The sequence below is a fragment of the Scyliorhinus torazame genome, chromosome 4 (genome assembly GCF_047496885.1).
Source record: "Scyliorhinus torazame isolate Kashiwa2021f chromosome 4, sScyTor2.1, whole genome shotgun sequence".
Classification (NCBI taxonomy): domain Eukaryota; kingdom Metazoa; phylum Chordata; class Chondrichthyes; order Carcharhiniformes; family Scyliorhinidae; genus Scyliorhinus; species Scyliorhinus torazame.
Window position 1 is genome coordinate 318,735,123 of NC_092710.1, and position 23,708 is coordinate 318,758,830.

At 50.3% G+C, this 23,708-nt stretch overlaps 1 protein-coding gene across 4 annotated transcripts in view; it reads right to left on the reverse strand.

Annotated features, from left to right (window-relative positions):
• Positions 1-23,708, reverse strand: part of babam2 (BRISC and BRCA1 A complex member 2) — a 374,337-nt gene that overhangs the window by 260,126 nt on the left and 90,503 nt on the right. For all 4 annotated transcript variants that reach the window (XM_072500140.1, XM_072500137.1, XM_072500138.1 and 1 more), the window contains exon 5: positions 205-399. In XM_072500140.1, coding sequence (XP_072356241.1) covers positions 205-399 — 195 coding nt within the window. The remainder of the gene's footprint in view (positions 1-204; positions 400-23,708) is intronic.

Sequence of the window (23,708 nt, forward strand, 5' to 3'; positions counted from 1 at the left end):
CCACTCATGATCTTCAACCTTGATGAGTACAGATTTCACATTAATATAATCAAAAAGAATCAGGACTCTGAGATGGAGAAGACATAGACATAAAGAGCACTTGAGTAATGATACAGTATCCCTCTTTACACGTGAAGTAACTATTAAAATCAAAAAATACTTGAATAAGTCACTCTTTTAGTATATATTGAACAACAAATTTACCCAGTTATTCTTTCTTCCTGCATAGATTTCCATGTTGTCTCCAAATTCAGGCCCCTCCTGTAGTGCTGTATATTCAAACATAAGGCGCGAGCTCTCGTGTAGTCGATCACATTGGTATTTATGGTACTGCTGCACCAGTTCTTTAATTACAAGCAGAAGACAGTCTGGATTCTGGGAGTTCCAGTCGTTCAGATGCTACACATTGTGGCAAAAACAGAGACAGAAAAAAATATTTGGATTAGTGTTCTGAAGCTCTCTGCAGGCTTCAACACAAAACTTATATTGAGTTTCAACCACACCATGCTTTTCCATCCACAGGTGCTTTTACTTTACAAAATATTTTTGTCGCTGGCATGATAGATGTCATTCTCTCCCAGTTCACATTTGTATTCAATGCCAGAGCTGGATTCACAGTATAACACAGAGATTGTGGCACAATTATACAAGCAAAAAGGCCTCACTCCAACAGCAGATTTGTCGACCTAAATTTCGATTGTCATTTCTGTGAAAGATCAGTTTATACTCAGGAGAACCCGATACCTGCAGCTAACTGCACACGTCTATTGTAAAATACCATGGATAATCAAAGAAAGTAACAGCACAGAAGGGGCTATTCGGCCCATCATGCCAATAACTGTTCGAAAGAGCTACCCAATTAGTTCTACACCCCCACTCTTTCTCCAGAGCCGTGCCACACTTATCCTTTTCAATTATATTTCTATTCCCTTTGAAGGTTATTACAGAATCTCCTTCCACACCCCTTGGATAAACAAGTGGAATATGCAAATCACGTGGTGGACAAGATTTTCAAAAGATATATTTACAGAAAGTTTTAGGAGCATTTATTAACAGAAAGAAATTGGAATTCAAACATTTCACAGGTATTTTAATAAAAAATATTTGAATTATTAGAATGATCAGAAGCTATAGTAAATCTCATCACAACTAAATAGACAGTTTTGGCCTGATGCACCTGTGCAGAGGAAATTGTGAATATAAATTATTTTGATAAAATTGGACTAACATGCATTATCTTCAGACTGTTATTTGCGCACTGCTGCCTCATAGCTCCAGGGTCCCGGGTTCAATTTCAACCTCGGGTGATTGTCTATGTGGAGTTTGCATTTTTTCCGCCATGTCTGCGCGAGTTTCCTCCGGGTGCTCCGGTTTCCTCCCACAGTCCAAAGATGTGCAGGTTAGGTGGATTGGCCATGCTAAATTGCCCCTTTGTGTCCAAAAGGTTAGGTGGGGTTACAGGGATAGGGTGGAGGCGTCGGCTTAAGTAGGGTGCTCTTTCCAAGGGTCGGTGCAGACTCAAGGGACCGAATGGCCTCCATCCGCACTGTAAATTCTATGAGTCAATTATAACTGAGAGCCTGGGTTACTGCATGGAACTGTGATGTAATTGAAATTACGGAGACATAATTAAAGGGGGGACAGGACTGGCAGCTTAACATTCCGTAATATTGTTGTTTTAGCGGGACCAGAAGGGAAAACGAAAGAGGTGGAGGAGTTGCATTGCTAATTGGGAATAGATCACAGCTGTGTTGAGGGAGGAAACATTGGAGGATCTTGCAGTGAGGCATTATGGGTGGAACTCAGGAATAAGAAGGGTGAAATCACAATCTGGGGAGTGTACTACAGATCTCCCAACAGCCCGCAGGAATCAGAGGAGCAGTTGTGTAGTCAGATACTGAAAAGGTGTGAAAAAAGCAAGATAGTTGTGATGGGTGACTTTAACTTCCCCCATATTGTCTGGGAATTACTTGTCAGGAGCTCGGATGGAGAACAATTTGTCAGATGTGTCCAGGAGGGTTTTTTGATACAGCATATTGACCATCCAACTAGGGAGCGGGCAACACGAGTTGCAAAGCGGAGAGCGGGTTTCAACCGGACCAAAGCGGCGTTGTACCGGAAAGAAGTGAAATTCGGAATGCTGCAGCCAGCGCGACTGTGGGTCACATACAAGGGCCAACACTATTACTTCGAAACGCCTGAAGAGGCGTGGACCTTTGTACAAGCCGAAAAGTTGGACTCTAACTGAGGGTTTCTGAGGGTGGGAGGGATGTTTCGGGGTTTGATGTGTGATGGTTGTTGTATATAGGGGTCAATCATGCACAGGAAATGTTACATGGGCTGGGGGAGAGACACAAGGCTGTGACAGGAGCTGCGCCAGAGGGGGCGGAGCGGGCTTTGGAAAGTGCGGGGTGTTTTCCTGCGTGCGGGAAGAAAGGCGGGAAGGGGAAAGAAGGAATGCATATGGATTGGTAGGTCAATGGGACGGCGGGGGAAGCCGGGGTCAGCAGGCTTCAGCTGACTTACGGGAGTGACATGGGGAGAGCAAAAAAGCTAGACAGGAGTCTAGCGGCGGGGGAGGGGGGGGGAGAGAGAGAGAGAGAGAGAGAGAGAGAGAGCCCCTCCAATCCGGCTGATAACGTGGAATGTGAGGGGCCTGAATGGGCCGGTGAAGAGGGCTCGAGTGTTCGCGCACTTAAAGGGACTGAAGGCGGACGTGGCCATGCTCCAAGAGACACACCTGAAGGTGGCGGACCAGGTCAGGCTAAGAAAGGGATGGGTAGGACAGGTATTCCACTCGGGACTGGACGCGAAGAATAGAGGGGTGGCAATATTGGTGGGAAAGCGGGTGTCATTTGAGGCCAAGACTATTGTAGCGGACAATGGAGGGCGATATGTAATGGTGAGCGGTAGGCTGCAAGGGACGTGGGTGGTGTTGGTAAACATGTACGCCCCGAACTGGGATGATGCAGGATTCATGAAGCGCATGTTGGGGCGCATTCCGGACCTGGAGATAGGAGGCCTGATAATGGGAGGGGACTTCAATACAGTGTTGGATTCAGCACTGGACCGCTCCAAATCAAGGACTGGAAAGAGGCCGGCAGCGGCCAAGGTACTTAGGGGGTTTATGGATCAGATGGGGGTAGTGGACCCATGGCGGTTTGCAAGGCCGCAGGCCAGGGAAATTTCTTTCTTCTCCCATGTACACAAAGCCTACTCCCGGATAGATTTCTTTGTTCTGGGTAGGGCGGTCATCCCGAGGGTGGAGGGGACGGAGTATTCGGCTATAGCTGTTTCGGCCATGCCCCGCACTGGGTGGAACTGGAGTTGGGAGAGGAGAGGGACCAATGCCCGTTGTGGCGGCTGGATGTGGGACTGCTGGCGGACGAGGTGGTGTGTGGGAAGGTGAGGGGGTGTATCGAAAGGTACTTGGAGGCCAACGACAACAGGGAGGTGCGGGTGGGGGTGGTATGGGAGGCGTTGAAGGTGGTGATCAGGGGAGAGCTAATTTCCATTAGGGCTCATAGGGAGAAGACAGAGGGTATGGAAAGGGAGAGGTTAGTGGGGGAGATTTTGCGAGTGGACAGGAGATACGCAGAGGCCCCGGAGGAAATATTACTTGGGGAAAGGCGATGGCTCCAGACGGAGTTTGACCTGTTGACCACAGGGAAGGCGGAGGCACAGTGGAGGAAAGCGCAGGGGGCAACTTACGAGTATGATGAAAAGGCTAGTCGGATGCTGGCACACCAGCTCCGTAAGAGGATGGCTACGAGGGAAATAGGGGGAGTCAAAGATGGAAGGGGAGCCACGGTTCGGAGTGCGTCAAAAATAAACGAGGTATTTAAGGCCTTTTATGAAGAGCTGTACAGATCCCAGCCCCCAGCGGGGAAAGAGGGGATGAGACGATTCCTAGATCAGCTGAGATTTCCGAGGGTGGAGGAGCAAGAGGTGGCTGGTTTGGGGGCACCAATTGGGTTGGAGGAGCTGAGCAAGGGTTTGGGGAGCATGCAGGCGGGGAAGGCCCCGGGACCGGATGGATTCCCGGTGGAGTTCTACAGGAAGTACGCAGACGTATTGGCCCCGCTACTGGTGAGGACCTTTAATGAGGCAAGAGAGGAGGGGACCCTGTCCCCGACAATGTCGGAAGCGACAATTTCTTTGATCCTAAAGCGGGACAAGGACCCACTGCAATGTGGATCGTACAGGCCGATCTCGCTCCTCAATGTGGATGCAAAGTTGCTGGCAAAAGTGCTGGCCACGAGGATCGAGGACTGTGTCCTGGGGGTAGTCCACGAGGACCAGACGGGATTTGTAAAGGGCAGGCAACTAAACACCAATGTGCGGCGGCTCTTAAACGTGATAATGATGCCATCGGAGGAGGAAGAGGCGGAGATAGTGGCAGCTATGGACGCGGAGAAGGCCTTTGACCGAGTAGAGTGGGAGTACCTCTGGGAGGTGCTGCGTAGGTTTGGGTTTGGGGTAGGGTTTATCAATTGGGTTAAGGTCCTTTACAGAGCCCCGATGGCGAGTGTAGTGACGAACCGGCGGAGGTCGGAGTACTTTCGACTGTACCGAGGGACGAGGCAGGGGTTCCCCCTGTCCCCCCTTTTGTTCGCATTGGCGATCGAACCATTGGCCATGTCATTGAGGGAGTCTAATAAATGGAGGGGGGTGGTCCGAGGGGGAGAAAAGCATCGGGTGTCGCTATATGTGGATGACCTGTTGCTGTACGTGGCGGATCCAATGGAGGGGATGGTGCAGGTCATGCAGACTCTAAGGGAGTTTGGGGAGTTTTCGGGCTATAAGCTCAATGTAGGGAAGAGTGAGCTCTTTGTATTACAGGCGGGGGACCAAGAAAGAGGGATAGGGGACCTACCGCTGAGGAGGGCGGAGGGGAGCTTTCGGTATCTGGGGATCCAGATAGCCAGGAGTTGGGGGACCCTACATAAACTGAATCTGACGAGGTTGGTGGAGCAAATTGAGGAGGATTTCAAAAGATGGGACATGTTACCGCTCTCGCTGGCGGGTAGAGTGCAGTCGGTCAAAATGGTGGTCCTTCCGAGGTTTCTGTTTGTGTTTCAGTGCCTTCCCATCGTGATCACTAAGGCCTTTTTTAAGAGAGTAAGCAGGAGTATTATGGGGTTCGTGTGGACGAATAAGAGCCCGAGATTAAGGAGGGGGTTCCTGGAACGCAGTAGGGACCGAGGAGGGTTGGCGCTGCCAAACCTGGGGAGCTACGACTGGGCAGCAAATGTGGCAATGATCTGCAAGTGGGTTATGGAGGGAGAGGGGGCGGCATGGAAGAGGATGGAGATGGCGTCCTGTAAAGGAACGAGCCTGGGGGCGTTGGTGACGGCACCGCTGTCGCTCTCGCCGACAAAGTATACCACGAGCCCGGTGGTGGCGGCAACGCTAAGGATCTGGGGCCAGTGGAGACGGCACCGGGGTGCAATGGGAGCATCGGTGTGGTCCCCGATCAGGGGTAACCACCGGTTTGTCCCGGGGAAGATGGACGGGGGGTTCCAGAGCTGACATCGGGCAGGGATTGGAAGAATGGGGGACCTGTTCATCGACGGGACGTTTGTGAGCCTACGGGCACTGGAGGAGAAGTTCGAGTTACCCCCGGGAAATGCCTTCAGATATATGCAGGTGAGGGCTTTTGTGAGGCGACAGGTGAGGGAATTCCCGTTGCTTCCGGCACAAGAAGTTCAAGATAGGGTGATCTCGGGTGTATGGGTCGGGGAGGGCAAGGTGTCGGAAATACACCAGGAGTTGAAAGGAGAGGGGGAAGTGCTGGTAGAAGAGTTGAAGGGTAAATGGGAGGAGGAGCTGGGGGAGGAGCTCGAGGAAGGTCTGTGGGCTGATGCCCTAGGTAGGGTTAATTCCTCCTCCTAGTGTGCCAGGCTCAGCCTGATACAATTTAAGGTGGCCCACAGAGTGCACTTGACGGGAGCAAGGTTGAGTAGGTTCTTTGGGGTGGAGGACAGACGTGGAAAGTGCTCAGCGAGTCCGGCGAACCATGTCCATATGTTTTGGTCATGCCCGGCACTGGAGGAGTTCTGGAGAGGAGTGGCGGGAGCAATATCTCAGGTGGTGAAAGTCCGGGTCAAGCCAAGCTGGGGGCTAGCAATATTTGTAGTGGACGAACCGGGAGTGCAGGAGGCGAAAGAGGCCGGCATTCTGGCCTTTGCGTCTCTAGTAGCCCGGCGAATGATCTTGCTAATGTGGAAGGAGGGGAAGCCCCCTAGCCTGGAGGCCTGGATAAATGATATGGCTGGGTTCATAAAGTTGGAGAGGATTAAGTTCACCTTGAGAGGGTCTGCGCTAGGGGTTCTACAGGCGGTGGCAACCGTTCCTAGACTATCTCGCGGAGCGTTAGAGGAAGGTCGGTCAGCAGCAGCAGCAGCAGCAACCTTGGAGGGGTGGGGACGTCCTGGGGGGGGGTTGTGGGGACTGCCTGGGAGGGTGGATGAGCAAGAGATAACATGTAGGGTTGGGGAAACTGGCACGTACGGGTGAGGGCCAGTGTACAAAGCTGTGTAAATATATCATTTTGCCATGTATATTTCTTGCTCTGCGCAATTTCTCGTTTTTGTTTGTTACGAGGGGGGGGTTATTGTTTGTAAGGGAGAAAAGTTGTGTTAAAAAACATTAATAAATATATATTTTTTTTAAAAGAGCACCCTACCTAAGCCAGCACCTCACCTCCATCCCCGCAATCCCACCTAACTTTCGGAGACTACGGGGCACTTTAGCGTGACCAATCCACTTAACCTGCACATCTTCGGACTATGGGAGGAAAGTGGAGCACCCGGAGGAAACCCACGCAGACACGAGGAGAACATAGGAAAAAAACAGAACATAGAAAAATATAGCACAGAACAGGCCCTTCGGCCCACAATGTTGTGCTGATGTTGTGCAGACTCCGCCTAGACAGTGACCCAAGCCAGGAATCAAACCCAGGTACTTGCTGCTGTGAACAGCAGTGCTAACCACTGTGCGACCGTGCCGAGAATGACATGATGGATGTTTAGGTTAGGGATAGGTGTGTGAATGCGCTTGAGAATGTCAATATATCAAAGGAGAAATTGTTGAGTCTCCAAAATTGTATTAAGGTAGACAAGTCTCTGGGGCCAGATAGCATCTATCCCAGATTACTGCGGGAGGTGGGGGAAGAAATAGCTGGGGCCTTAATGGATAGCTTCACGTCCTCTTTGACCACAGGCAAGGTTCCAGAGGACTGGAGAAAGGAACAAAGAACAAAAAAAGTATGCTCAGGAACAGGCCCTTCGGCCCTCCAAGCCTGTGCCGACCATGCTGCCAGTCTAAACTAAAATCTTCTACACTTCCTGGGTCCGTATCCCTCTATTCCCATCCTATTCATGCATTTGTCAAGATGCCCCTTAAATGTCACTATCGTCCCTGCTTCCACTACCTCCTCCGGCAGGGACTTCCAGGCACCCACTACCCAGTGTGTAAAAGCTTGCCTCGTACATCTACTCTAAACCTTGCCCCTCGCACCTTAAACCTATGCCCCCTAGTAATTGACCCCTCTACCCTGGGAAAAAGCCTCTGATTATCCACTCTGTCTATGCCCCTCATAATTTTGTAGACCTCGATCAGGTCGCCCCCTCAACCTCCATCATTCCAGTGAGAACAAACCGAGTTTGTTCAATCGCTCCTCATAGCTAATGCCCTCCATACCAGGCAACATCCTGGTAAATCTCTTCTGCACCCTCTCTAAAGCCTCCACATCCTTCTGGTAGTGTGGCGACCAGAATTGAACACTATACTCCAAGTGTGGCCTAACTCAGGTTCTATACAGCTGCAACATGACTTGCCAATTCTGATACTCAATGCTCCGGCCAATGAAGACAAGCATGCCGTATGCCTTCTTGACTACCTTCTCCACCTGTGTTGCCACTTTCAGTGACCTGTGGACCTGTACACCTAGATCTCTCTGACTGTCAATACTCTCGAGGGTTCTACCATTCACTGTATATTCCCTACCAGCATTAGACCTTCCAAAATGCATTACACCTCACATTTGTCCGGATTAAACTCCATCTGCCATCTCTCCGCCCAAGTCTCCAAACAATCTAAATCCTGCAGTATCCTCTGACAGTCCTCATCGCTCTCCGCAATTCCACCAACCTTTGTGTCGTCTGCAAACTTACTAATCAGACCAGTTACATTTTCCTCCAAATCATTTATATATACTACAAACAGCAAAGGTCCCAGCACTGATCCCTGCGGAACACCACTGGTTACAGCCCTCCAATTAGAAAAGCATCCTTCCATTGCTACTCTCTGCCTTCGATGACCTAGCTAGTTCTGTATCCACCTTGCCAGCTCACCCCTGATCCCGTGTGACTTCACCTTTTGTACTAGTCTACCATGAGGGACATTGTCAAAGGCCTTATTGAAGTCCATATAGATAATCATCTTTGTGACCTCCTCGAAAAACTCTATCAAGTTAGTGAGACACGACCTCCCCTTCACAAAACCATGCTGCCTCTCACTAATACGTCCATTTGCTTCCAAATGGGAGTAGATCCTCTCTCGAAGAATTCTCTCCAGTAATTTCCCTACCACTGAAGTAAGGCTCACCGGCCTGTAGTTCCCTGGATTATCCTTGTTACCCTTCTTAAACAGAGGAACAACATTGGGTATTCTCAAGTCCTCCGGGACATCACCTGAAGACAGTGAGGATCCAAAGATTTCTGTCAAGGCCTCAGCAATTTCCATTTCAGCCTCTTTCAGTATTCTGGGGTAGATCCCATCAGGCCCTGGGGACTTATCTACCTTAATATTTTTTAAGACGCCCAACACCTCGTCTTTTTGGATCTCAATGTGAACCAGGCTATCTACACACCCTTCTCCAGACTCAACATCCACCAATTCCTTCTCTTTGGTGAATACTGATGCAAAGTATTCATTTAGTACCTCGCCCATTTCCTCTGGCTCAACACATAGATTCCCTTGTCTATCCTTCAGTGGGCCAACCCTTTCCCTGGCTACCCCAATTTAGCACATTCATCCTAGGACCACTCTTATCCTTGTCCAGCAGCACTTTAAAACTTACTGAATTGTGGTCACTGTTCTCGAAATGCTCCCCTACTGAAACTTCTACCACCTGGCCGGGCTCATTCCCCAATACCAGGTCCAGTACCGCCCCTTCCCTCGTTGGACTGTCTACATATTGTTTTAAGACGCCCTCCTGGATGCTCCTTACAAACTCTGCCCCGTCTAAGCCCCTGGCACTAAGTGAGTCCCAGTCAATATTGGGGAAGTTGAAGTCTCCCATCACCACAACCCTGTTGTGGCCCAACACCTCGTCTTTTTGGATCTCAATGTGACCCAGGCTATCTACACACCCTTCTCCAGACTCAACATCCACCAATTCCTTCTCTTCGGTGAATACTGATGCAAAGAATTTATTTAGTACCTCGCCATTTCCTCTGGCTCCACACATAGATTCCCTCGCCTATCCTTCAGTGGGCCAACCCTTTCCCTGGCTACCCTCTTGCTTTTTATGTACGTGTAAAAAGCCTTGGGATTTTCCTTAACCCTATTTGCCAATGACTTTTCGTGACCCCTTCTAGCCCTCCTGACTCCTTGCTTACGTTCCTTCCTACTTTCTTTATATTCCACACTTAGGCTTAGTCTGTTCCCAGCCTTCTAGCCCTGACAAATGCCTCCTTTTTCCTTTTGATGAGGCCGTATTTATCCTTCTTCCACACAGGAACATGCCGGTCCTGAATTCCTTTGAACTGACATTTGAAAGCCTCCCACATGTCAGATGTTGATTTACCCTCAAACATCCGCCCCCAATCTAGGTTCCTCGTCCAGCAGCACTTTAAAACTTACTGAATTGTTGTCACTGTTCCCGAAATGCTCCCCTACTGACACTTCTACCACCTGGCCGGGCTCATGCCCCAATACCAGGTCCAGTACAGTCCCTTCCCTAGTTGGACTAGCTAAATATTATTTTAAGAAGCCCTCCTGGATGTTCCTTACAAACTCTGCCCCGTCCAAGCTCCTAGTACTAAGTGAGTCCCAGTCAATATTGGGGAAGTTGAAGTCTCCCATCACAACAACCCTGTTGCTTTTACTCCTTTTCAAAATCTGTCTCCCTACCTGCTCCTCTATCTCCCGTTGGCTGTTGGGAGGCCTGTAGTTAAACCCCCAACATTGTGACTGCACCCTTCTTATTCCTGATCTGTACCCATATCGCCTCGCTGCCCTCTGAGGTGTCCTCTTGCAGGGCTGCTGTGATATTCTCCCTAACCAGTAGCACAACTTTGCCACCCCTTTTACATCTCCCTCTATCCTGCCTGAAACATCGAAATCCTGAAACGTTTAGCTGCCAATCCTGTCCTTCCCTCAACCAGGTCTCTGTAATGGCAACAACATCATAGTTCCAAGTACTAATCCAAGCTCTAAGTTCATCTGCCTTACACGTTATACGTCTTGCATTAAAACATATGCACTCCAAGCCACCAGACCCACTGTTTTCAGCAACATCTCCCTGTCTGCTCTTCCTCAGAGCCATACTGGCCCTATTCCCTAGTTCTCCCTCAATGTTTTCACCTTCTGACCTATAGCTCCGGTACCCTGGGAAGCAAGGATAATGGTGAGCCTGACAACAGTGGTGGGGAAGCTTTTGGAAAAGATAGTGATGGACAAGATATGGGCACATTTGGAGGAAAATGGACTAGTTAGTGACAAGGCAGCATGTTTTGTACAGGGAGGGTCATGTCTCACCAACTTCATTGAGAGGTGACAAAGAAAATTGATGAGGGAAGGGCTGTGGATGTAGTTTATATGGACTTTAGTAAGACGTTTGACAAGATCACACAAGGCAGACTGGTACTGCCTGTCTCAAGAGAAAGTGCCAAGAAAGTTAATTTGGTGGGGGGGGGGGCAGCAGCAGCAACCCGGGCAAAAATTTGCAGGTACACTGGCGGGCTGTTTAAAAAGTCCACCTCACTGTGGGACTTCACCGAGTTATAATGAAAAAAGCAAGGCCCTCTAGCTCTAATCCCTCGTCAGACCCCAAATTCCACATTTCTGCTACCTCATGCCCCCCCCCCCACGCCAACATCCAATCACAGGGGGAGGCCATACCCAAGACGATGCATTGGCAGACCTTCCCACACAAGAACTGTAAGGGAATTACCTGGAAAACGTAAACTTCCGATGAGGAATTCCTATCTGATACTCGGATTTAAATCAGAAACTACAGATAGTTCTGCTTCTCTCAGTAGAATTGTTACCCAGGAAAGGTTTGAAGGATTAAAACCACTTCCATTTCCTAGGTAACTACACTACTGACCCCTCCACCCCTCCATCCTCCAACCCAGCCCCCTCCCCCAAAATCACTTCCTGGGCACCCTCTGCCCCCCGGCATCCTCCCACCGAGCCCCTCCCCCCAAAACCACTTCCTGGGTAAATACACTACTGATCTGACTCTTCTCCACCCCCCCTTCCCTGAAGCCCCCCCCCCCAAACCCACTCCCAACCCCCTCGACTACCCTCCATCTCCACCACCAACTGCCCTCCTGTTTCCCCCCCCCCCACCACCCTACCCACTCTCAACCACCCTCACTTCATCCAACTCCTTCACCCCACCCCAGCCCTGACGACACCATCCGACCACTCTCCTAATTCCTCCAAGTCCTCCAACCCCGATCAACCTTAGCTCAGATGTAGCAATTTCCTTGGAGTTAGTGGGTTCACGATCCATTTCACAGATAAGAATATAATCTAGGCTGGCACTGAGCATAATCCTTAGAGAGCGCTGTCAGAGATGATCTTTTTCAAAACAAAAGCCAGAACGCCTTGATCCACTGCAATTCACACACCGTCGCAACTGGTCCACATGAGACGCCATTTCCCTGGTCCTACACTCATCCCTAGAGCATCTCGACAACAAGGACTCCGACATCAGACTCCTATTTATTGACTACAGCTCCACCTTCAACACCATAATCCCAGCCAAGCTCACATCAAAGCTCCAAAACCTAGGAGTTGGCTCCCCACTCTGCAACTGGATCCTCGATTTTCTGACCAACAGACCACAATCAGTAAGAATGAACAACAACACCTCCTCCACAATAGCCCTCAATACCAGGGCCCCGCAAGGCTGCGTGCTTAGCCCCCTCCCTGAATCCCTGTACACACATGACTGTGTGGCAAACTTTGGTTCCAAATTCATCTACAAGTTTGCTGACGATACGACCATAGTGGGCCGGATCTCGAATAACGACGAGTCAGAATACAGGAGGGAGATAGAGAACCTAGTGGAGTGGTGCAGCGACAACAATCTCTCCCTCAATGCCTGCAAAACTAAAGAGCTGGTCATTGACTTCAGGAAGCAAAGTACTGGACACACCCTTGTCAGCATCAATGGGGTTGAAGTGGAGATGGTTAGCAGTCTCAAATTCCTAGGGGTGCACATCTCCAAAAATCTGTCCTGGTCCACCCACGTCTACGCTACCAAGAAAGTACAACAGCGCCTATACTTCCTCAGGAAACTAAGGAAATTCGGCATCGCCACATTAACTCTTACCAACTTTTATAGATGCACCATAAAAAGCATCATATCTGGCTGCATCACAGCCTGGTATGGCAACTGCTCGGCCCAGGACCGCAAGAAACTTCAGAGTCATGAACACCGCCCAGTCCACCACACAAACCTGCCTCCCATCCATTGACTCCATCTACACCTCCCGCTGCCTGGGGAAAGCGGGCAGCATAATCAAAGATCCATCCCACCCGGCTTACTCACTCTTCCAACTTCTTGCATTGGGCAGGAGATACAGAAGTCTGAGAACACGCACGAACAGACTCAAAAACAGCTTCTTCCCCGCTGCTACCAAATGCCTAAATGACCTTCTTATGGACTGACCTCATTAACACTACACCCTGTATGCTTCACCCGATGTCGGTGCTTATGTAGTTACATTGTATATGTTGTGTTGCCCTATTATGTATTTTCTTTTATTCCCTTTTCTTCCGACGTACTTAATGATTTGTTTGAGCTGCTCGCAGAATAATTCTTTTCACTGAACCTCGGTACACGTGACAATAAACAAATCCAATCCAACCCAATCCAATCCAAGAAAAGTTCAGGCCCTACCTGCCTCGAAACAAATATAAAAGATCTCATAACATTATCCAAAGAACAAGCAGCATGATGAACATTTATCCCTCAAACAATGCCACCAATATTGATTATCTTCATTTCTCTCACTATTGCTTTTAGGATTGCACACCTAGCTGTGTGCAAATTTTCAGTTGTATTTCTCTGCATAATGGTTATTACACTTCACACTACGTCATTTATGTTGATATTTAGGTCATAAAGATAAGGAAATACAACATAGAAAACAGGTGGAGTAGGCCATTCGGTCCTCAAGCCTGCACCACCATTCAATATGATCATTGCTGATCATGCAAATTCAGTATCCCACTCCCGCTTTCTCTCCAGACCCCTTGATCCTTTTCGCCGCAAGGGCCATGTCCAGCTCCTTCTTAAATATATCCAACAAACTAGCCCCAACAGCTTTCTGTGATAACGAATTCCACAAGTTCTCAACTCTCTGAGAGAAGAAGTTCTCCTCATCTCAGTCCTGAATGGTTTACCCCTTATTCTTAGGCCGATCCCTAATTCTGAACATCCCCAACATCGGGGACATTCTTCCCGCATCTAGCCTGTTCCGTCCCATCAGGATTTTATATGTTTCTAAGTGATCTCCACTTATTCTTCTAAACTTCAGTGAGTACAAGCCCAGTCGATCCAGTCTTTCTTCATATGTCGGTCCTGTCATCCCAGGAATTAGTCTGGTGAACCTTCGCTGAACGCCCTCAACAGCAAGCAAACTAGGAGACCAAAACTGCACACAATACTCATCAAGTCCCTGTAAAACTGCAGCAAGACATCCCTACTGCTATACTCAAATTACCTCGCTATGAAGGCCAGCATGCCATTAGCTTTCCTCACCGCCTGCTGTACCTTCAGCAACTGTTCCATCATGGCACTCAGGTCTCTTCGCAGTATCCTTTTTCCTAAACCATTCAGATAACAATCTGCCTTCTGTCTTTGCCACCAAAGTGGATAACCTCACATTTACCCACATTATATTGCATTTGCCAAGTATTTGCCCACTCAATCAGCCTGTCCAAGTCACCCTGCAACCTCTTTGCATCCTCCTCGCAGCACACACGACCACCCACCTTAGTGTTGTTTGCAAATTTGGAGATATTGAATGCAATTCCTTTTGTCCAAATCATGAATGTGTATTTTGAATAGCTGGGGTCCCAGCACTGAACCCTGCAGTACCCCACTAATCACTGCCTGCCACTCTGAAAAGGACCAATTTATTCCCACTCTCTGCTTCCTGTCTGCCAACCAGTTCTCTATCCACGTCAATGCATTATCCCCAATACCATGATTAATTTTGCTCACTAATCTCTTGTGTGGGATCTGAACAAAAGCCTTTTGAAAGTCCAGTTACACAACATCACCTGGTTTACCTTTGTGTACTCTACTGGCCACATCCTCAAAAAGTTGCAGAAGATTTGTCAAGCATGACAAAACAGTTAAAGACAGTTATATGGGCAAAGTAGGTATAGAGGGATATGGGCCAAATGCGGTCAAGTGGGACTAGCTTTCTGATAGAAACTGGGCGGCATGGACAAGCTGGACCGAAGGGCCCGCTTCCATGCTGTAAATATATATGACTCTATGATTTCCCATTAGTGAATCCATGCTGACTTGGATGCTCCTGTCCCCGCTTTCCAAATGCTCAATTATTTCATCCTTAATAACGGACTCTGGCATAACGGACTCAGAATTTTTCCCACCACCGAGGTCAGGCTAATCGATCTATAATTCCCTGTTTTCTCTCATCTTATTTAAAAGGTAGAGTTACATTAGCTGCCCTCCAATCCATTGGAACTCTTCCAGAGTCTATAGAATGCTGGAAAATGATCACCAATACATCCACTATTTCTCGGGCAACTTCCTTAAGTTTCTCGGGCAACTTCCTGATGCAGAGCATCAGGTCCTGGGAATTTATCGGGTTTTAATCCCATCAATTTCCCCAATACCATTTCCTGACTAATAAGGATCTCCTTCAGTTCCTCCTTTATGCTAGACCCTCTGGCCCCTGGTATTTCCATAGGTTATTTGTGTTCTCCTTTGTGAAGACAGATCCAAAGTATTTGTTCAACTGGTCTGCCATCTCTTTGTTGCCTATTATGAATTCATCTGATTCTAACTGTACGAGACCTACCTTTGTCTTCACCAGTCTTTTTCTCTTCACATATCTATAGAAGCTTTTGCAGTCAGTTTTCATGTTTTTTGTAAGCTTACTCCCGTATTCTATTTTCCCCTTGGAATTAAACCCGTTGTCCTCTCACACCACAATGTTGGTTTAGCACAGTGGGCTGAGCAGCTGGCTTATAATGCAGAACAATGCCAGCAGTGCGGGTTCAATTCCCGCACCGGCCTCCCCGAACAGGTGCCGGAATGTAACCACCCAGGGGCTTTTCACAGTAACTTCATTGAAGCCTACTTGTGACAATAAGCGATTATTCTTATTATTCTCAGCATCGTCTGAGCTACTCTTTTAGGCAATCAGATGCACTCCCATGATAGACTATTAATACTTGATTTCTGATGACTAAACTGTGCTGTAATTCAAATTTTAAGTCTATTATTAGTTCTGCTGATCTTCAGCTTGATTAAGAAATGATTTGTATAACATCATGTCTCAATTTGAAGATTAAAATGTCATAATTACCATATGTCTAAAAATATTTGTGTGTAAAATTTGGCATCAAAAAAACTCTTTGTTTAATTTTATGAGTCCGTGCTTTTAAAATTGCGACAGTATAAACAGGAAAGAATGGATTTGACTGGCACAATCCCAGATTTGCCTTTATTGTCTATTGTTCATGCATGGATTCAAACAAACCAGGCTAAATGCACAAAAGTCGCGACTGATTTACATTTGACGAATGACAGGAATAACTATTGTCGGTGGAAATTGCTCACCATGTAACATATCAGCACTGTGGCACAGTGGTTAACACTGCTGTCTCACAGTTCCAGGGACCTGGGTTCAATTCCAGCCTCGGGTGACTGTCTGTGTGGAGTTCACACTTTCTCACCGTGACTGCGTGGGTTTCCTCCGGGTGCTCCGGTTTCCTCCCACAGTCCAAAGATGTGCAGGTTAGGTGGATCGACCATGATCAATTTCCCCTTAGTGTTCCAAAAGGTTAGAGGTTAGGTGGGGTTACTGGGTTAAGGGGACAGGATGGAGGTCTGACCCGAGGTAGGATGCCCTTTTAGAGGGTAGGTGCAGGCTTGATGGGCCAAATGGCTGTCTTTTGCACTGTAGTGATTCTATATACTCTGGTGTTGCACTGGCAGTCAAGACCATACATAGTACTGAGGTCAAGCAGGCGTGACAAGCAGGTGGCAGAATAATTGGCTCCTGTAATGGAGGGAGTCAGAGAAGTAGGTAAAAGCAAACGGCAGGACAAGATAGAAAGTGAAGGAAAAAGAGAGGGGGAAAATGTGGCTGATTCTTAAATGCCCTCTGAAATAACCTAGCAAGTCACTCAGTTTTATTCAACCACTACAAAAACACGAAAAAGAAATGAAACCAAACAGACCAGCTGACATCGACCCAGGCACCGGAAACGACAAAGCAAACAGGGCCCTGTCGACTCTGCAAAATCCTCCTTACTGACATCTGGAGTCTTATGCCAAAGTTGGGAGAGATGTCTCACAGACGAGGCAAGCTAGTCACTCACAGAATCGTACCTTACGGACAGAATATACTCTGGGTGGGGTCTTCAATGTCCATCACTAATAGTAGCCTAGCACCATCACAGACAGAGCTGGCCAGGTCCTAAAGGACACAGCTGCTAGACTGGGACTGCAGCAGGCGTGAGGGAACCAACAAGAGGGAAAAACATACTAAACCTCATCTTCACCAATCTGCCTACTGCAGATGCATCTGTCCATGATAGTATCGGTAAAGTGGCCACCACACAGTCCTTGTGGAGACAAAGTCTCATCCTCACATTGAGAATACCGCCCATTCTTCCGGTTGCGGCTATGCCGAGGTAGGTTGCACGTTCGGCAGCTCCCGCCAGGAACGGACCTTTGGGCTCTTTAGAGGGGCCCCAACGGCAATTGTTCGACGGCTCCCAGTGTGGGAAGGTGACAGCAAGGTTCCCCCAGCACTGTATGGATTGGACCAGGAGTGGAGCGGTTAAGAAAGTGATTCTGGTGCAGCGGAGAGTGCAAGGGAGGAGAAGCAAGATGGCGGCGGGTGGAGACCAAGCAGCATGGGCGCAGTGGTCGCAGGAGGAGTTCCTCAAACGCTGCTTTGCGGAGCTGAAAGCAGAAATGCTGGCGCCAATGAAGGCGTCGATTGAGAAGCTTGTGGACACCCAGGAGGCGGCGATCCGGGAGGTGCGGCAAAAAGCCTCAGAGAACGAGGACGAGATCTTGGGCCTGGCGGTGAAGGTGGAGGCGCAGCACAAGAGGTGGCAGGAAAAATTTGAGGACCTGGAGAATAGGTCGAGGAAGAATCTTCGGATTCTGGGTCTCCCTGAAGGAGTGGAGGGGCCCGATGCCGGGCATATATGGGCACGATGCTCAATTCGCTGATGGGCGCGGGAGCCTTCCTGAGGCCCCTGGAGCTGGATGGGGCTCATCAGGTCCTGGCAAGGAGACCCAAAGCCAACGAGCCGCCAAGGGCTGTAGTGGTGAGGTTCCACGGCTTTATAGACTGAGTGCGTCCTGAGATGGGCCAAAAAAAAACAGAGCAGCAGGTGGGAGAACATGGAGATCCGAATTTACCAGGCCTGGAGTGCGGAGGTGGCTAAGAAGAGGGCTGGTTTTAACCGGGCTAAGGCAGCTCTCCATCGCAAGGGGGTGAAGTTCGGATGCTGCAGCCAGCGCAATTGTGGGTCACGTTCCAAGATCGGCACCACTATTTCGAGACGCCTGATGAGGCATGGAACTTTATCCAGTCTGAAAAGTTGGACTCAAACTGAGGGTTTGTCGTGGGGGGTTGTTTACTGCGTTTGGGGAATGTTCTTTTTGTTTTGGTGCTGGGTGGGGATGGGTGAATGGATTTGATTTTGGGGCTGTGAGAGAGTGTGGGCGTCGGTGTTGGAGGGGCAGGGCCCCGCGGAGGGGGGGGGGGGGGGGGGGGGGTGGAGGCCCGGGGATGGGGAGTTGGGGTAAGGCCGCAAAAAAGGAGCTGCGCCAGAGGGGCCGGCTTTTTCCCGCGTTAGGGAAGGATGGGAGCTGGGCCGGGCGGTGCTGGAGAGGAGCGCACACCGATTGCCAAGCGGTGGGGGGGACTCGCACACTGGGGGGGTCGATGGAATGGCGGGAGAGGCCGAGGTCAGCAGGAGTCAGTTGACTTACGGGAGTGTCATGGGGGGAGAAAAATGGCTAGATGAGGATCTAGCGGGGGGAAAGGAGGGAGGGGGGAACTGGGTTGCTGCTGCATTGGCCAAAGGGGAGCTGGAAGTAGGAGAGGTAGTCGGGGCGGGGGTCCGCCGCCTGCGGAACTGGAGGGTGCGGGAGGCGCGGGCACATGGCTGGCCTAGAAAAGGAGATGGCTAGTCAGCAGGTGGGCAGGCCTGATACGGCCTGAACGGACCGGTCAAGAGGGCCTGGGTGTTCGCGCACTTAAAGGGACTGAAGGCAAACGTGGTTATGCTCCAGGAGACGCATCTGAAGGTGGCAGATCAGGTTAGGCTGAGAAAGGGATGGGTAGGGCAGGTCTTTCATTCAGGGCTGGATGCGAAGAACAGAGGGGCTGCAGTACTGGTGGTGAAGCGGGTGTCATTCGAGGCACTGAATATTGTAGTGGATAATGGAGGTCGATATGTGATGGTGAGTGGTAGGTTGCAGGGGGTGCGGGTGGTACTGGTGAACGTATATGCCCCGAATTGGTATGATGCCGGATTTATGAAACGCATGCTGGGTCGGATTCCGGATCTGGAGGTAGGAAGCTTGATAATGGGGGGGGGGGGGGGGGGGACTTCAACACGGTGCTAGACCCAGCACTGGACCATTCGAGGTCCAGGATGGGTAAGAGGCCGGCTGCGGCCAAGGTGCTCTTGGAAGCCAACGACAACGGGGAGGTGCAGGTGGGGGTAGTCTGCGAGGCGTTGAAGGCCACCGCCTTCAGGGGAGAGCTCATCTCCATTAGGGCCCACAGGGAGGAGCGAGAGAGGAGGGAGAAGGAGAGATTGCTGGGGGAGATTTTAAGGGTGGACAGGAGTTATGCAGAGGCCCCCGAGGAGGGGCTACTTAGGGAGCGACGGAACCACCAGACTGAATTCGACCTGATGACCACGGGGGAAGCAGAGGCACAGTGGAGGAAAGCGCAAGGGGCGGCGTATGAGTATGGGGAGAAGGCGATGCGGATGCTGGCACATCAGCTTCATAAGAGGGAGGCAGTGAGGGAGACTGGTGGAGTTAGGGATAGAGGGGGGAATACGGTGCGGAGAGCGGTGAGAATAAACGAGGTATTTAGGGACTTCTATGGGGATCTGTATAGGTCTGAGCCCCCAGCGGGGGGAGGAAGGGATGCGACAATTCCTAGATCAGCTGAGGTTCTCGAGGGTGGAGGAGGAGCAGGTGGCTGGTTTGGGGGCGCCGATTGGGCTGGAGGAGCTGGTTAAAGGATTGGGGAGCATGCAGGCGGGGAAGGCCCCGGGGCCGGATGGGTTCTCGGTTGAATTTTACAGGAAATACATGGACCTGCTGGGCCCGTTGCTAGTGAGGACTTTTAATAAGGCGAAGGAGGAGGGGACCTTGCCCCCGACAATGTCCAGGGCGCTGATTTCTTTGATTTTGAAGTGGGACAAGGATCCATTGCAATGTGGGTCGTATAGACCGATCTCGCTCCTCAATGTTGATGTTAAGTTGCTGGCAAAGGTGCTGGCTACGAGAATTGAGGACTGTGTCCCGGGGTGATTCATGAGGACCAGACGGGATTTGTGAAGGGTAGGCAGCTGAATACTAATGTGCGGAGGCTCCTCAATGTGATTATGATGCCCTCGGTGGAGGGGGAAGCGGAAAAGGCCTTTGATCGGGTGGAGTGGGAGTATCTTTGGGAAGTGTTACGGAGGTTTGGGTTCAGGGAGGGGTGCATCAGTTGGGTCAGGCTGCTATATAGAGCCCCTGTGGCAAGTGTGGCTATGAACCGGCGGAGGTCAGAGTACTTTCGGCTGTACCGGGGGACGAGGCAGGGGTGTTCCTTATCCCCCTTGTTATTTGCACTGGCAACTGAGCAGCTGGCCATGGTACTGAGGGAGTCCAGGAAATGGAGGGGATTGGTTCGGGGTGGGGGGGAAAAGAGGAACAACGGGTGTCGTTGTATGTCGATGACCTGTTGTTGTATGTTGCGGATCCAGTGGAGGGGATGGCGGAGGTCATGCGGATCCTTAGGGAGTTTGGGGACCTTTCGGGGTATAAACTCAACGTAGGGAAGAGGGAGCTCTTTGTGGGGCATTCAGGGGACCAGGGAGGGGGATAGACGAGCTACCGCTGAAGAGGGCGGAAAGGAGCTTTCGGTACCTGGGGATCCAAGTAGCTAGGAGGTGGGGGGCCTGCACAAGCTCAATTTGACGTGGTTGGTAGAGCAGATGGAGGAGGATTTTAAAAGATGGGATATGCTACCTAGCAGGTAGGGTGCAGTTGATCAAAATGACGGTCCTTCCGAGGTCACACGGGATCAGGGGTGAACTGGCAAGGTGGATACAGAACTGGCTAGGCCATAGAAGGCAGAGGGTAGCAATGGAGGGATGCTTTTCTAATTGGAGAGCTGTGACCAGTGGTGTTCCACGGGGATCAGTGTTGGGACCTTTGCTGTTTGTAGTATATATAAATGATTTGGAGGAAAATGTAACTGGTCTGATTAGTAAGTTTGCAGACGACACAAAGGTTGGTGGAATTGCGGATAGCGATGAGGACTGTCTGAGGATACAGCAGGATTTAGATTATCTGGAGACTTGGGCGGAGAGATGGCAGATGGAGTTTAATCCGGACAAATGTGAGGTAATGCATTTTGGAAGGGCTAATGCAGGTAGGGAATATACAGTGAATGGTAGAACCCTCAAGAGTATTGAAAGTCAAAGAGATCTAGGAGTACAGGTCCACAGGTCATTGAAAGGGGCAACACAGGTGGAGAAGGTAGTCAAGAAGGCATACGGCATGCTTGCCTTCATTGGCCGAGGCATTGAGTATAAGAATTGGCAAGTCATGTTGCAGCTGTATAGAACCTTAGTTAGGCCACACTTGGAGTATAGTGTTCAATTCTGGTCGCCACACTACCAGAAGGATGTGGAGGCTTTAGAGAGGGTGCAGAAGAGATTTACCAGAATGTTGCCTGGTATGGAGGGCATAAGCTATGAGGAGCGATTGAATAAACTTGGTTTGTTCTCACTGGAACGAAGGAGGTTGAGGGGAGACCTGATAGAGGTATACAAAATTATGAGGGGCATAGACAGAGTGGATAGTCAGAGGCTTTTCCCCAGGGTAGAGGGGTCAATTACTAGGGGGCATAGGTTTAAGGTGAGAGGGGCAAGGTTTAGAGTAGATGTACGAGGCAAGTTTTTTACGCAGAGGGTAGTGGGTGCCTGGAACTCGCTACCGGAGGTGGTAGTGGAAGCAGGGACGATAGGGACATTTAAGGGGCATCTTGACAAATATATGAATAGGATGGGAATAGAAGGATACGGACCCAGGAAGTGTAGAAGATTGTAGTTTAGTCGGGCAGTATGGTCGGCACGGGCTTGGAGGGCCGAAGGGCCTGTTCCTGTGCTGTACATTTCTTTGTTCTTTGTTTCTCTTTGTGTTCCAGTGCCTTCCCATTTTGATCCCCAAGGCCTTTTTCAAACGGGTAAGCAGGAGCACCATAGATTATCATAGAATTTACAGTGCAGGAGGCCATTCGGCCCATCGAGTCTGCACTAGCTCTTGGAAAGAGCACCCTACCCAAGTCCACACCTCCACCCTATCCCCATAACCACACCCAACATTAAGGGCAATTTTGGACACGAAGGGCAATTCATCATGGCCAAACCACCTAACCTGCACATCTTTGGACTGTGGGAGGAAACCGGAGCACCCGGCGAAAACCCACACACACACGGGGAGGATGTGCAGACTCCGCACAGACAGTGGCCCAAGCCGGAATCGAATCTGGGACCCTGGAGCTGTGAAGCAATTGTGCTATCCACAATGCTACCGTGCTGCCCTGATTTGGGATTTGTGTGGGCGAATAAGACCCCGAGGATGAAGAGGGTGTTTCTGGAGCGCAGCAGGGACAGGGGGTGCTCACGCTGCCGAATCTATGTGGCTATTATTGGGCAGCCAATGTGGCGATGATCCGCAAGTGGGTAATGGAGGGAGAGGGGGTGGCGTGGAAGAGGCTAGAGATGGCTTCTTGTGTGGGCACGAGCCCGAGGGCGGCTGACGGCACTGCTGCCGCTCTCGCCAACAAGGTGCACCACGAGCCCGGTGGTGGCGGCGATGCTGAAGATCTGGGGGCAGTGGAGGCGACACAGGGGAGAGGTGGGAGCCTCGGTTTGGCCCCTGATTCGGGAGAATCATCGGTTCGTCCCGGGAAGGATGGATGGGAGGTTTCGGAGCTGGCACTGGGCAGGGATTAGAAGAATGAGGGACCTGTTTATCGATGGGACATTTGCGAACCTAGGGGTGCTGGAGGAGAAGTTTGGGCTACCCCCGGGAAACGCTTTCAGGTACACGCAAGTGAGGGCGTTTGTGAGGTGGCAGGTGAGGGAATTCCCGCTGCTTCCATCGCATAGGATTCAGGACAGGGTGATTTCGGGTGTATGGGTTGGAGAAGACAAGGTTTCGGCGATTTACCAGGAGCTGAAGGAAGAGGAGGAGGCCTCGGTGGAGGAGTTAAAGGGCAAGTGGGAGGAGGAGCTTGGGGAGGAGATAGATGTGGGCTGATGCCCCGAGTAGGGTTAATTCTTCCTCCTCTTGCGCCAGGCTCAGCCTAATACAGTTTAAAATTACTCACAGAGCGCATATGACAGGGGCAAGGCTGAGTAGGTTCTTTGGGGTAGAGGACAGATATGGGAGGTGCTCGGGGAGCCCAGCAAATCACGTCCATATGTTCTGGTTGTGCCCGGCGCTGGATGGTTTCTGGAGGGGTTTTGCGAGGACTATGTCCAAGGTGGTAAACGCCCGGGTCAAGCCGAGCTGGGGACTAGCATTATTTGGGGTATCGGACGAGCCGGGAGTGCAGGAGGCAAAAGAGGCCGGTATTCTGGCCTTCGCATCCCTGGTAGCCCGGCGGAGGATTTTGTTACTGTGGAAAGATGCAAAGCCTCCTAGTGTGGAAGCTTGGATCAATGACATGGCAGGGTTCATCAAGCTGGAGAGGATAAAGTTTGCCTTGCGAGGGTCTGTGCAAGGGTTTTTCAGGCGGTGGCAACCATCCCTAGACTATCTTGCGGAGCGTTCGGAGGAGGTGAGCAGCAGCAGCAGCCAAGGGGCAGGGGGGGGGGTTCTTTTGGGGTGGCAATTCGGTTAAGGTAGGGGGTTTCCCTATTTGTTTTCTACTGTTATATGGGGGCTTATTGTATTTGGGGGAAATCCAATGTATAATTTCTGCTTGTTGTGT